The sequence below is a fragment of the Pseudorca crassidens genome, chromosome 15 (genome assembly GCF_039906515.1).
Source record: "Pseudorca crassidens isolate mPseCra1 chromosome 15, mPseCra1.hap1, whole genome shotgun sequence".
NCBI lineage: Eukaryota > Metazoa > Chordata > Mammalia > Artiodactyla > Delphinidae > Pseudorca > Pseudorca crassidens.
Window position 1 is genome coordinate 65,880,337 of NC_090310.1, and position 13,848 is coordinate 65,894,184.

Below are 13,848 nucleotides of genomic sequence, written 5' to 3' on the forward strand. Positions count from 1 at the left end.
GAAAGAAAGAAAGAAAGAAAGAAAGAAAGAAAGAAAGAAAGAAAGAAAGAAAGAAAGAAAGAAAGAAAGAAAGAAAGAAAGAAAGAAAGAAAGAAAGAAAGAAAGAGAGAAAGAGAGAGAGAGAGAGAGAGAAAGAAAGAAAGAAAGAAAGAAAGAAAGAAAGAAAGAAAGAAAGAAAGAAAGAAAGGAAGGAAGGAAGGAAGGAAGGAAGGGAAGGAAGGAAGGAAGGAAGGAAGGAAGGGAAGGAAGGAAGGAAGGAAGAAAGAAAGAAAAAGAAAAAGAAAACACATAGCATGTCAGTAATAAGTGCTAAGGAGAAAAACAAAGCAGGAAGGGGGACAGAAATTCTTTTACGCAGAGTGCAGTTTTGGACGGGGTGTTCTGGGAAGTGCTGTGATGTCACTGCTTGCTTTAACCTGGGAAAGAATAAGAGAGACTGCCAAGGCTCCCCAGTGACGTCACGACTAGCTCTGTGACTCCACACCAGAGCGTTCGGCGGAGACCCTGGTCTCCTCTATGAAGTCAGCAGCCAGGCCCAGATATAGGGGAGAGGGTTGGGTCAGGCCGCCGGGCACGCTGGCTGCACGCAGAGTCCTTGGGGTACCGGCGGCGCGCACCTGCTGAGGGAGGGCCGAGGGCCTTGGCGGCTCAGGCGGTGATTCTGGCGTCCGTGAGGGGGGCAGCCCGGGGTCAGGATGCAGCGAAGACCCCGCCCGGGCTCTGCCGCGTTGCCGCACAAGCACACGCCCAACTTCTACAGCGACAACAGCAACAGCTCTATGAGCATCACCTCGGGGGAAAGCTGCGGGCACCGGTCAGCTGGGCCGGAGCCCGGGGAGCCCGAGGGCAGAAGAGGCCGGGGCTCTAGCTGCGGTGAGCCCGCCATGAGCGCTGGAGTGCCCGGAAGAACCACAAAGGCTGAAAGCTCTCGGCTGAAGCCGGCGCCTCGGAGCCACAGTGGGCCGACCGCCTCTGGCGCGGCAACCGTGAGGGGCGGGGCCTCGGGTGCGGGCGGGGTCGAAACCGGGGGAGAGGAGGGGCCTAAGGGGTGGGGCTTGGCGCGGAAGCGGGATAAAACTATCTGGGCGCCTCCTAAGGGGCGGGACCTGTAGGGTGAAAACAGGAGGTACTAGATAAGATGCCCCAAAGGGGGGCCTCGGTGTGGTGGACTGTCCTGGGGAGGGGCGGGGAAAGTCCTGTGATTGGGCACCACTGAGGAGGCGCGGCCTCGGTGTTAGCTTGAATTGGCTACCAGGGAAATGGGGCCGTATCAAGACCTAAGGCTGGGGGCGGGGCCACCGTTTGGGAGGTGGGACCACGTCTAGACTGAGCTTTCTGGGCGCGGGGGCGTCAGAGTGCTGCGAGAGACCCGGGATGGGGCTGCATTGGGACCAAAGCCCCTGAGGCTGCTCTGCTTCTGGGCTGGGGAACCTGCGGCCAGGTGCCGGGGAAACAGCGGGCCTGCGGTGCGCAAGGCCTCAATGGAGCCCCTTGGGCTCCCGCAGAACCGGCTGGCTCTCCCGGTGTCCCTGAGGAGCAGCTCGACCTCTCGACTCCGGATCCGAGGCAGGAGATACCTCCCCCGCGAGTGTCCAAGAGCTTCCTGAGTACGGGCCAGGCCAGCCCAGATCCCCTCTGACCCTCTGGCCCCCCTCTCCGAATTCCATTTCTCACCTCTGGGGCCCTGGTTTCAGTTCTGAGCCCCCAGCCCGTGTCTGATTCTCCAGCTCTTTCTCTGAGCCCGATCCATCTTCCCTGAGAATGAGAATCCAAATCATTCTCCTCGCCCGCATCTAATTCTCCTAGCCCACACCGCTGTTCCTGAGTCCCTATCCCCGATCCCCCTTCCTAAGCCCCTTCTGAACCTCGAACACCACGCTCTGTGAGCCCCTCACCTCTCCCCCTCCCTAAGCCTAGTCCCTTCTCTGAGCCCCCTCTCTTCTCCTCAGGCCCACTCTTCCAGGTGCTGAGCGTGTTGTTATCCCTGGTAGGAGGTGTGCTGGTCAGTGTGTACAGGTCAGAGGGAGGGAAAGGGGAGCCCCAGGGGCTGCTCCTTGAGGGGGTGGGGAGCAGGGCCAGACCCGGCTGCGGCTTGACCCGATTCACACCTGTGTTCACAGGAGCTGGGTCTAGGACACTGGGGTGGGGTCCGTGGGGTTCGCTAGGGTATCGGGGCCTCAGCCTCCCTCCGGTTCTTTAGGGAGGTCTGTTCCGTCCGCTTCCTGCTCACGGCTGTGTCACTGCTGAGCCTCTTTCTGGCAGGTGAGAGGGCGGTGAATTCCCTAGGCCCTAGCCCTGGCTGCTTTGGAGGCCAAACGTGGTACATTTTCTCCTGTACCCTTCAGCCCACTCAGTCTCTTCAGAGGCTCACAGCTCCTCACAGTCCCCTTCAGAGCCTTCTAGTCCCCCCCTCAGACTCAGCCCCTTCAAGCCTCTTCTCTCCCCACTGTCCCCTTTATGCCAGGGAAACCCTCTCCCTTCTCTTCCCCTGAGACCAGCCCCCTCTTTCTCCAGCACTCTGGTGGGGACTCCGGTACCTGGCCCCTCCTTTGGAGAATGTGAGTCGGGGAGACTGTCCCGGGGTGGGTGGTTGGCAGGCTGTGAACCTGCAGGTTGTGTGGAGTCCCCTGGGCCGCTGGGAGCAGGGCAGTGCTGGAAGCTATAACCCTAAGGAAAGGCTGGATATAAACAGGAGATTTCTGAAGGATTGTGCCCAGAGGTGCTTGAGGGTCTGTCTCTGAGAGGTCCTGGAAGGGCAGGGCAGGGGGGCAGGGGTTGGCAGTCCTCAGAAGCAAGGCCCTTTGAGTCTGGCCTCCCACACTGAGGTGGGAACAGAGGTGGGTGGGAGCTCAGCAGCACTGTATTTTGTCCCTCCCTCCTCCCTCCAACAGGAACCTAAGGAGATACTGACTCTAAGGTGAGAGAGAGCACCTGGGGTGGGGAGTTGGGGGCCTCAAAGGTGCTGAAGTGTCCAGGGGGACAGGGAGCCAACTGCACCGTGCCAACCTTCTGTCTGCAGCGAATACCACGAGCGCGTGCGCTCCCAGGAGCAGCAGCTGCAGCAGCTCCGGGCTGAGCTGGTTAAACTCCACAAGGAGGTGTCCAGTGTTCGCGCAGCCAACAGCGAGGTGAGCCCCGCAGACTCATCCTGTTCTCAGAACCAGGTCCAGGAGCTCGGGCCCCAGGAGCCTGGCCCCGTGGCTCTGCCCATTGCACAGTCCCGGCCCACCTTGCAGCTCTGCTCCCTGAGTCCTGAGCCTTAAGGCCCTGCCTAGAGCCCCGCCTTTGGAATTTCTCCCGGGGCCCACAAAGTCTATCCCCAGAGAACTCTGCCCCACTATAAAAGCTGCCCGCAAGCCCCGCCCCTCCAGGCCCCGCCCTCTCTCTTTTCAGAGAGTGGCCAAACTCGTATTCCAGAGGCTGAGTGAGGACTTTGTGCGGAAACCCGACTATGCGCTGAGCTCTGTGGGTAAGACTCAGAGACACAGGCAGAACTATGCACATGAGCGGCTCCAGGAGACCAACCTCAAACAGACCCTGCCCCAGCTGTCAGTCAGGCCTAGGAGCCCCTGAGTGGTTGCTTCTCCCTGCTCCAGGAGCCTCCATCGACCTAGAGAAGACGTCCCCCGACTACGAGGATGCGAACACTGCCTACTTCTGGAATCGCTTCAGCTTCTGGAACTATGCGCGACCGCCCACGGTTATCCTGGAGGTGGGCCTGGAACCTAGATCCCTGAACGGGACCTGGGGCGGGACTCTGGGAAAAGGACCCCCGCAGCTCCCCTGGGGTGGGACCTGACTGAACTGAGGGCGTGGCGCCAGGCGGAGCCCTGCTGGGCAGAAGTCCTGGAGGCAGGGCCTGGCTTGTTTGGGGTGAGCCTCTGGGTGAGGCCGAGAACAACGTGATACTGAAGAGACCTGGCCCTACTAGGTACTGGGGCCCTGGGCAGACACCGGGCTGGGGTTGGAGGACTGGGCGGGGCCCATGATGGGGTCAACCTGTCCTGTGGTTCTGATGGGCTGTGTGTCTGTCTGCCCGCCTGCAGCCAGATGTGTTCCCTGGGAATTGCTGGGCTTTTGAGGGCGACCAGGGCCAGGTGGTGATCCAGTTGCCGGGTCGTGTGCAGCTGAGCGACATCACTCTGCAGCATCCACCGCCCAGCGTGGCACACACCCGGGGAGCCAAGAGCGCCCCGCGTGACTTCGCAGTCTATGTAAGTGGGGCTGAGGCCAAGGAGGTGGGGGATTTTTGCCTAGAGAGCACAAGGCAGTCATGAAAACTGAGACTACTGAGTCTTTGCTCGCTCATCCATAAAATGGAGATACTACCACTTGCCTCTCAAGGCTGCTGCAGGTTATAATTATAACCATATTCAAATATTAGTTATGGTTTATTGAGTGCTTACTCTGTGCAGAGTACTTTACATGGATTATATATCCTTGCATCCACACAACAACCTATGAAGTGCAAGTGGTCGAACTAAAATTTGCAACTTGATTTCTTTGAGCCCACATTCCACACTATACTATCCTAACACCAAAAAATAAATGAGAATATGCATACAGATACTGAACAGAGTTGGTGCTAAACAGTTACTCTCCCTCCTCCACCTGTGCCTCACTGTTCCTCCACTCATTCTTCACTTACTAGGGCCTCCAGGTTGATGATGAGACTGAAGTTTTCTTGGGGAAATTCACCTTCGATGTGGAGAAATCTGAGATTCAGACTTTCCACCTAGAGGTATGTTTGTCTCACAGTGAAGGAATATTGGGGAGGAAGGCAGTCCTTGGGAGACCAGGCCTTGGCATGATCCATTTGTCTCCCCAGAATGACCCCCCAGCTGCCTTTCCCAAGGTGAAGATCCAGATTCTAAGCAACTGGGGCCACCCCCATTTCACATGCTTGTATCGAGTCCGAGCCCATGGCATTCAAACCTCAAAGGGGGCAGGGGACAGTGCCACAGGGGGGGCCCATTAAACATGCTGATTGTTGGAGTAGAGTGGAGGTCTATGCTGAAAGAAGCTGGATCAGTGCTGGGAGGGCTATTGCGGGAAGAGGGGTGTGTGGCGCTCTAGTTGCCTTTGGTATATAAACATGGTTGGGGGGTCTACCAAAACGCCCTCTTTGAGGGCGCAGCAGTAGATGATGTTTATGGAGTGTTTACCATGTGCACAAGACAGTACTCTGGACGTTATATGCCTTACCCTAACTAATCTTCACAGCCACAGAGGCGGAAGCCACTCAGGTCAGGAAAGTTGCTCAAGGTCACACAGCTAACGAAGAGCTCAAACACAGCAGGACCCCAAGCCTACCACCCTCTTGCAGAGCTGCCAGTCAGCATGAAGCCATGCTTGTGCACCTCAATTCTCACCCCAACTCTTGCTAGGTGCAGGTGGAGGAGGAACTACCCCTTCAGGTAAAAACTAGGGAGACTTGAGAACCTCTAGGAAGCATCTGAGTCAGAGTTGATGCAGGCCTGGTCGCCTTTACTCAGGTTGTCTTTACTGGGACCTGAGTGCACGACTATGCTAGGCACAGTACAGGTGGTCTAGTATTTACCAGTCCCTGCCCTCAAGGACCCTGATAGGGGAGAGACGATGCTCCAGAAAAATGGGAGAATTCATTGATCCAAGAACTCTTCACTCTAAGGGTCAAAAGTAGAATGGGAGGGAAAAAGAGGGAGGAGACGGACATTAAAGGGTTAATGAGTTCTGCCCAGGCCAAGAGGAGAAAAGGAAAACAAGTGTGAACAAAGAAACATGCAACATCTTGACTATTAGGATCCTTTGTAGTGTGTTCATGTTTTGGAAGAATATATAGACTATTAACAGTGGTTACACCTCTAGAAAGTGGAATGCATGAGTATGTGGGGGGAGTGGAACATGCATCCATCTGTTTAAATTTTGGGGTTATTACTCTTAAAGCCTAAGGTTTTCTAACTAATGAACTAATACATCTTTTCTAGAGGGCAACTTCATAGTAAGTACCAAAAGCCTTAAATTTTTTTTGCAGTACGCAGGCCTCTCACTGCTGTGGCCTCTCCCGTTGCGGAGCACAGGCTCTGGACGCGCAGGCTCAGCAGCCATGGCTCACGGGCCCAGCCGCTCCGCGGCATGTGGGATCTTCCCAGACCGGGGCACGAACCTGTGTCCCCTGCATCGGCAGGCGGACTCTCAACCACTGCGCCAGCAGGGAAGCCCCAAGCCTTAAATTTTTTTATACTTTTTAATCACTGCAATTCCACTTCTAAGCATGGATCCAAAGGATACCTAGGTATAATCTAAGTTAATACTTTAAGGATGTCCATCCTACTGTTGTTCATGAAGGAAAAAACTGGAAATAGTATCTAAGAAGACAAAGTACACTACAAAAATAATATGGAGACAATAGAAATGGTAATATAAGGGAATGTTTAATGTCATGAAAAGTAAATAATGATATATGGATAATTTCTTAAAAAGCAAGCTAGGTTGGTATACATAAAAATTTTTAATTTCCATATCCGAAGAGTTACATAGACCAAAAGATACTATAACTGAAAAGACAATAGCCTTGGAGGAAATATTTTCAACATGTATTAATAACTGAATAACTGTAACAGAATAAGGGCTATAAGGACAACAACAACAATCTATAAAAAGGCTGTTCAGAAGAAATATAATCGACAAATAAACATATAAAATGATACCTAGCCTTCATAAATAAATTCAAACTAAAAATGAGATTTTTTTTGCCTGTCAGATTAACAAAATGGGTAAAAAATTGTTATGAAAGGCAATTTATAATATCTATTAAAATGTTAATATTCTTATCTTTTGAGCATTTTCACTTGTAGGAATAAATCCTTCAGAAACATTCCTGTAAATGCACAGATAAATGTAGAAGGATATTCCTTACAGCACTGTTTGTTATAACAGAAGAAAACTAGAAGGGACCCAAATCTTGATAAATTAGGGATTGGCTAAATAAGCTATAGTACACTCATACACAGAGTAATACACAAGCATTAGAAAAAATGAGGTCAGCAGTAAGTTCTAATGGATAAAATACCCAAAATATAATAAAAACAAAGTGCAAACAGTATAATATCTATTTAGGGAAAAATCTGTCAGACCTAGAAAATACACCCTGCTCCATAATCTATTTTATACAATATTTATATTTGAAATAATTTTGTACTAACTAGCACACATTTTAAAAACATTTAAAGCATACTAAAATAGTATGTATGGTATGATCCCAATTTTGTAAAACAAAAAAACATGTATCACTAAAAATATGCATAAAGTATTAAAAAATATGCACCAAATATTTTATTGGGACATAGGAGTTTGGGTGATATTTATTTTTTCCTAAAATGAATATACATATTTATTTTCTAGTAAGAAAAAAATCAGCTATTAAAAAATTTAGGCTTATAGCCCATTTTTAGGACTAGAACCACCACTGCTCCATCCCTCCAGGAAGTCTAGCATAGCTCCTGCTCCATCTTAAAACTCACCCCTCCCCTAGCACTTTCCACCTTGTCTGTGTTCACAGCTCAACTCTGCTCTGAGGCAGGGCAGGCTAGGTGTTTGGCTTACATTCAGTCTTTGCATTTTCAAAAACAGAGTCAGTGTCTCTAGATATGTGACCAGGAATACCCAATTTCTTTGAGTGGGGCTATTATATCAGATGAATCCTTCACTCAACAATCTCTAAGGTCAACAAATAAGCTCAGAGAGGAGAAGTAAATGTGGCTAATAGCAGATTCCCACCCAGACACACAGAGTGGTAGCAAAGTGTGGTCTTCATTGATCTTTATTGAATGAGAGGCTCCAGGGACAAGCAGGTGAGATCAAGAGTGGCTATAGCAAGTATAAAAGTAAGCATAAAAGTATAAAACATATAAAAGTATAAAACAGGGTTGGGGGACCTTAGGAACACAGGACTGAGGACTGGCCACAGTCTACCCCTCCAAGGGAATCTAGGCCTGAGGGACCTGTGCAGGGCCCTTGGCTGCAGGTGGAAGTGCTTTGAGTGGGGCCCAACCTTGGGCCTTGAAGTAGGAGACCAGTTGCGTGGGTACTTCTGCAAGTACAGTCTGCGCCAGTGCCTCTCGAGGGGCCTGCCAAGGAGAAGAGGGGCAGGTTCAGTGATGACCCATGACAGCTTCCCCAGGTCTACATTTCATACCCCAGAAAGGATACAAAATCCAACACCCAACCCTGCCCCAGGCTCAGATGAAAGGGTAAGTATCCCCACTCACATCAGGGAGAGGTGGAAGACTAAACTCCACCTCTCGGTGGACAAACGCCACCGAGCTTGTCCCTACTCACATTCTGGAAGCGGCGGTAGGGCACAAACTGCACTATGTCACGAGCAGCTGCCTCTCCGGAGCGTGTACGCAGGGGTCCACCATCAGCATCCAGCTGCTCCATGGCCTCGAAGTCAGCGCCACCCACACCCACGATGATCACTGACATGGGCAGGAAGGAGGCACGAACCACAGCCTCACGTGTGGCCTCCACATCTGTCACAGCACCATCGGTCAGCAGCAACAGCACGAAGTATTGCTAAGGGCAAGTTCGTTCATATACTGAGGCAGACCCTCTAAACATTCCAGCCACATATTCCCACACTGACAAGAAGCCTCCTGTTACAAGGGAGGCCCTGACCAAGTCCCCTCTCCCCACCCACTACCTCCCATGACCCTCACCGAGGCCGTCCTCTGATGTGCAGCCTGGGCTGCAAACCTAGCCACATGGTTGATGATGGGTGCAAAGTTGGTGGGGCCATAGAGCCGAACTTGGGGCAGGGCCTGGCGGTAAGCATCCACAATGCCCTGGATGCCTAGAGAAGAAAGGCAAAGAATACTGTAAAATACTGGGCCTGTCAGGGTTCAGCTAGTCCTGACATCACTCTATACTGGCCAAGGAGATTTAGGAACCTGGGTGCATTTCATTCAATTATCCCTGTAACCCACAGTTCTACCCACATCATCCCACATCATTGGGTAGAACATCAGTTCTACCCAATCATCCCTGTAACCCACAGTAAACCCAGATTAGGGGGAATCCCCTGAACAAATCTAGGAGTGCTGAGAGCATCAGATTATAACCCACTTAATAAAATAATGAATTATAACCCATTTAATAACATAAGAATCCACAGAGATATTAAATAATGGGAGAGAAGAAAACGTTCTTCCTTAATAAATGTAGAAGGAGAAATTATAGAATCATTTGACAATCAGAGATAACTGATTCAGGCAAGGATCATCAATGGATTCTAAAACTAGAGGGTAAAAACTGATGAGTGATTGGATATTTATACAGCCTCAAAGTATCCTCCCAAAGGATACTTATTAATTAAAAGGGGAAAAAAACAGACTCACACACCTATGGTCAATTACCTTTGATAAAGGAGGCAAGAATATACAATGGAGAAAAGACAGTCTCTTCAGTAAGTGCTGTTGGGAAAGCTGGACGGCCGCGTGCAAACCAGTGAAGTTAGAACACTCCCTCACACCATACACAAAAATAAACTCAAAATGGCTAAAGACTTAAATATAAGACAGGACACCATAAAACTCCTAAAAGAGAACATAGGCAAAACATCCTCTGACATAAATTGTACCAATGTTTTCTTAGGTCGGTCTCCCAAGGAAATAGAAATAAAAGCAAAAATAAACAAATGGGACCTAATCAAACTTACAAGCTTCTGTACAGCAAAGGAAACCGTAAACAAAATGAAAAGACAACCTACAGACTGCGAGAAAATATTTGGAAATGATACGACCGACAAGGGATTAATCTCTAAAATATACAAACAGCTCACACAACTCAGTAACAAAAAAAACAACCCAATCGAAAAATGGGCAAAAGACCTAAACAGACACTTCTTTAAAGAAGACATACAGGGACCTCTCTGGTGGCACAGTGGTTAAGAATCCGCCTACCGGGCTTCCCTGGTGGCGCAGTGGTTGAGAGTACCCCTGCCGACGCAGGGGACACGGGTTCGTGCCCCAGTCCGGGAAGATCGCACATGCCGCGGAGTGGCTGGGCCCGTGAGCTGTGGCCGCTGAGCCTGCGCTCCGCAACAGGAGAGGCCATAACAGTGAGAGGCCCACGTACCACAAAAAAAAAAAAAAAAAAACCGCCTACTTATGCAGGGGACACGGTTCAAGCCCTGGTCTGGGAAGATCCCACATGCCGTGAAGCAACTAAGCCCATGCACCACAACTACTGAGCCTGTGCTCTAGAGCCCACGAGCCACAACTAATGAAGCCTGCATGCCTAGAGCCCGTGCTCCACAACAATAGAAGCCACCGCAATGAGAAGCCCGTGCACCACAACGAAGAGTAGCCCCTGCTTGCCACAACTAGAGAAAGCCCACATGCAGCAATGAAGACCCAATGCAGCCAAAAATAGATACATTAAAAAAAAAAAAAGACATACAGATGGCCAATAGGCACATGAAAAGATGCTCAACATTGCTAATTATTAGAGAAATGCACGGAATTCCCTGGTGGTCCAGTGGTTAGGACTCTGTGCTTCCACTGCAGGGGGCATGGGTTTGATCCCTGGTCGGGGAACTAAGATCCCGCATGCCACGTGGCACGGCCAAAAAATAAAAATAAATTAATTAAAAATGATTAAAAATTAGAATTAAAAAAAAGACGTGACACATACACACACACACACACACACACACAGTGGAATACTACTCAGCCATAAAAAGGAGTGAAATATTGCCATTTGCATCAACATGGATGGACCTAGAGATTATCACACTAAGTCAGTCAGAAAGAGAAAGACGAATACCATATAATACCACTCATATGTGGAATCTAAAATATGATACAGGGACTTCCCTGGTGGTACAGTGGTTAAGACTGAGCTCCCAATGCACGGGGCCCGGGTTCAATCCCTGGTCAGGGAACTAGATCCCACATGCATGCCGCAACTATGAGTTCGCAGGCCACAACTAATGAGCCTGGTGGCCTCAATTAAGGAGCCCACGAGCTGCAACTAAGGAGCCCGCCTGCCGCAACTAAGACCCAGCGCAACCAAATAAATAAAAAGTGAAATATTTTAAAATATGATACAAATGAACTTGTGTACAAAACAGAAACAGACTCACAGACACAGAAAACAAATTTATGGTTAACAAGGGGAAAGGGGATAGGGGAGGGATCAATTAGGAGTTTGGGATTAGCCAATACAAATTACTATACATAAAATAGATAAACAACAAGGTCCTACTGTGTAACACAGGGAACTATATTCAATATCCTGTAATAAGCCATAATGGAAAAGAATATGAGAAAGATATATATGTGTGTGTGTGTATATAAACTGTATTTATATATATAAACTGAATCACTTTGCTGTACACTGGAAACTAACACAACATTGTAAATCAACTATACTTCATAGAAAGAATTTTTTTTAATTACATATAAAGAAAAAAACAGCAGTGGTTGAGAGTCCGCCTGCCGATGCAGGGGATACGGGTTCGTGCCCCGGTCTGGGAAGATCCCACATGCTGCGAAGCGGCCGCGCCCGTGAGCCATGGCCGCTGAGCCTGCGCGTCCGGAGCCTGTTGCTCCGCAATGGGAGAGGCCACAACAGTGAGAGGCCCGCGTACCGCAAAAAAAAAAAAGAAAAAAACAGACTTGTATAGTAGAGAAACCTGGTAGACTCTACCTTAACCAAGTGATCGAAGTTAATATGACTTGTAAGAGGATAAATCAACATCATGTGCCTCCTGAATACACAGCATGGCTTCTGTGGTATTCCCGCCAAAAATGCATAATTTGAATCTAATTATGAGGAAATATCAGGTAAACCCAAACTGAAGGACATTCTACAAATGATCTGGCCTTTAACCTTAAAAAATGTCAATATCATGAAATACATGAAGAACTCTGGAAGACAACTGAATGAAACGTGTGATCCAAGATTTTCTTTTGCTATAAAAGAGGACAACTGGAAAATTTTGAATAAATTTTATAGATTGAGTAATAGTATTGTATTGATGTTAATTTCCTGATTTTGAGAATTGCACTGTGGTTATGTAAGAGAATGTCTTTGATTTTAGGGAACACTGAAGTATTCAGGGATAAAGGGCCATGCAGATGATGATGAGTGCAAAGTTGATGGGGCCATGGAGGCAAACTTGGGGCAGGGATTATTCACCACAGTTCTCAAACATTTCTGGAAAAAAAATGTATATATATATAGAGAGAGAGAGAGGAGGAAGAGAGAAAATCTGAGTGAGAGAATGACACAGCAAATGTGGTAAAATGTCCATGTCTGAGGAATCTGGATGAAGGTAAACAACAGCCCCTGTGACCCAGGCCCTGACCCCGGATCCCCAGTGACCTGAATCCCTGTAATTATTCTTGCAACTTTTCTCTAAGTCTGAACCCATGTCAAAAATAAAAACCCAGGTCAGATCAGGTCAGGTCAAGTTTTCCACTTCAGCTTGTTGCTCTTGTGTGGGTGCTAGGGAAACACTGGGTTTGGCCCTCTCTAGACAAAAGAGTGTGGGGCAAAAAGTACCATGAATAGAGCTGCAGGGAGGCACCAAGGCTTCCACTGATGCCCTGTGAGCTTCTAGGCAAAGATAATAATGATAATATAATAGCTCTCATAGTTTAGAGAACACTTAGTATATGCCAGGCTTACTGCTTCAAACTTTATATGCATCTTCTTAAATACTCAATATCCTATAATATTTAGTCTTATTATGAAGCCAAAGCACACAAAAGCTAAGCAACTGGCCCCAAGTCATATGATTAGCAAGTGGCAGGATGAAGATTTGACTCCAGAGGCCTAGCTCTAAAATCCACTCCTCTGGCCAATGGAGTCAGGTGTCTATCTCCCCACCCCCATTCTCCCTTGCCTCTCTAGATATGGACAGATATACCTTATGCTGGAGGATCGGGGACTTACCTGCACAGTAGGGGTTATTAGGGTTGAAGTTCAAGGCAAATTCATGGGAGACCTGAGGGCAAGAAAAAAATGAGGTTCTTTCCCCATGACCACTTTTGTGCTAAGAAAAAGGGCATTATGGTATGTACCAAGCAACATACAGGAGGTATTTAGTCCTGAGCATTTGTTATATACATGCCTGTAAGGATACATCCCTGCAACTCCGGGATGCCAAGCAGCAAGTTTACCACATCCCCCCAAATCAGGACCCTGAAACTAAAAACAGGAGTAGGGGAGGGGAAAAAACACTCACCTGCCAGTCAGGGGGTACCTGGGCCCCAAATCCAAATGCTGGGAACAGCTTGTCCCTATGGGAAGACAGTGAATGGGGGAAGAAGCAGTGAGAGGACCATGAGCCCAGAGGCTAAAGCATCTGCAGGAAGTGGGGACGGGCAAGAGACAAAGTTACTTACGAATCATAGTCCTGAACCACACTGCCCACACTCCACAGTGCTGTCAGGTACTCATTGACCCCTGTTGGGCTCAGGTAGTGCAGGGAATCAGGTGAGGAAGGGTCTCCATTGGAGCCCGTGAAGTCCACACCCACCTGGGAGAAGAAGAGGAGGGGAGCTGAAGGCCACCTTGCACCCTGGATCTGTTCTCCTGCCCCTGATGAAGCAACTTACAGTGAAGTTGATTTGACAGCCTCCCATCACATAGTCCAAGAATGAATATTCTGTTTCTACCTGTAGATGAAACCATGGTCATAGCTGGAGTGAAGGGGTTGGGGTCACGGAGCTTAGAAGTCAGAGACTGGGTCACATGGGCTATTGTCTCACCTGACAAATCTTGACACAGATAGTTCCAGAGTTCTTGTAGCTTTTCTTTTTCTGCTGTTTCTCAAGGTGGATGCATTCAAACTCAGCC

General features: G+C 48.8%; 2 protein-coding genes across 6 annotated transcripts in view; one reads left to right on the forward strand and one right to left on the reverse strand.

Moving 5' to 3' along the window:
• The first annotated feature begins 437 nt into the window (after positions 1-437).
• On the forward strand, positions 438-5,366 carry SPAG4 (sperm associated antigen 4). The gene is made up of 12 exons (XM_067707971.1): positions 438-1,005; positions 1,506-1,607; positions 1,950-2,016; positions 2,201-2,262; positions 2,515-2,558; positions 2,892-2,917; positions 3,020-3,128; positions 3,394-3,469; positions 3,597-3,712; positions 4,047-4,214; positions 4,652-4,741; positions 4,829-5,366. Exons 1-12 carry the CDS (start codon positions 696-698, stop codon positions 4,976-4,978), a joined length of 1,320 nt encoding a protein of 439 aa, XP_067564072.1. The 5' UTR covers positions 438-695; the 3' UTR covers positions 4,979-5,366.
• Positions 5,367-6,394: 1,028 nt separating this feature from the next.
• The window catches only part of CPNE1 (copine 1), a 38,546-nt gene continuing 31,092 nt past the window's right edge, over positions 6,395-13,848 (reverse strand). For all 5 annotated transcript variants that reach the window (XM_067707969.1, XM_067707967.1, XM_067707968.1 and 2 more), the window contains 8 exons: positions 13,761-13,847; positions 13,608-13,667; positions 13,395-13,528; positions 13,235-13,289; positions 12,943-12,994; positions 8,700-8,833; positions 8,320-8,556; positions 6,395-8,108 (listed from right to left, as the gene is read on the reverse strand). In XM_067707969.1, the coding sequence (XP_067564070.1) occupies positions 7,968-8,108; positions 8,320-8,556; positions 8,700-8,833; positions 12,943-12,994; positions 13,235-13,289; positions 13,395-13,528; positions 13,608-13,667; positions 13,761-13,847 (900 nt within the window). In that variant the 3' untranslated portion in view covers positions 6,395-7,967. The remainder of the gene's footprint in view (positions 8,109-8,319; positions 8,557-8,699; positions 8,834-12,942; positions 12,995-13,234; positions 13,290-13,394; positions 13,529-13,607; positions 13,668-13,760; position 13,848) is intronic.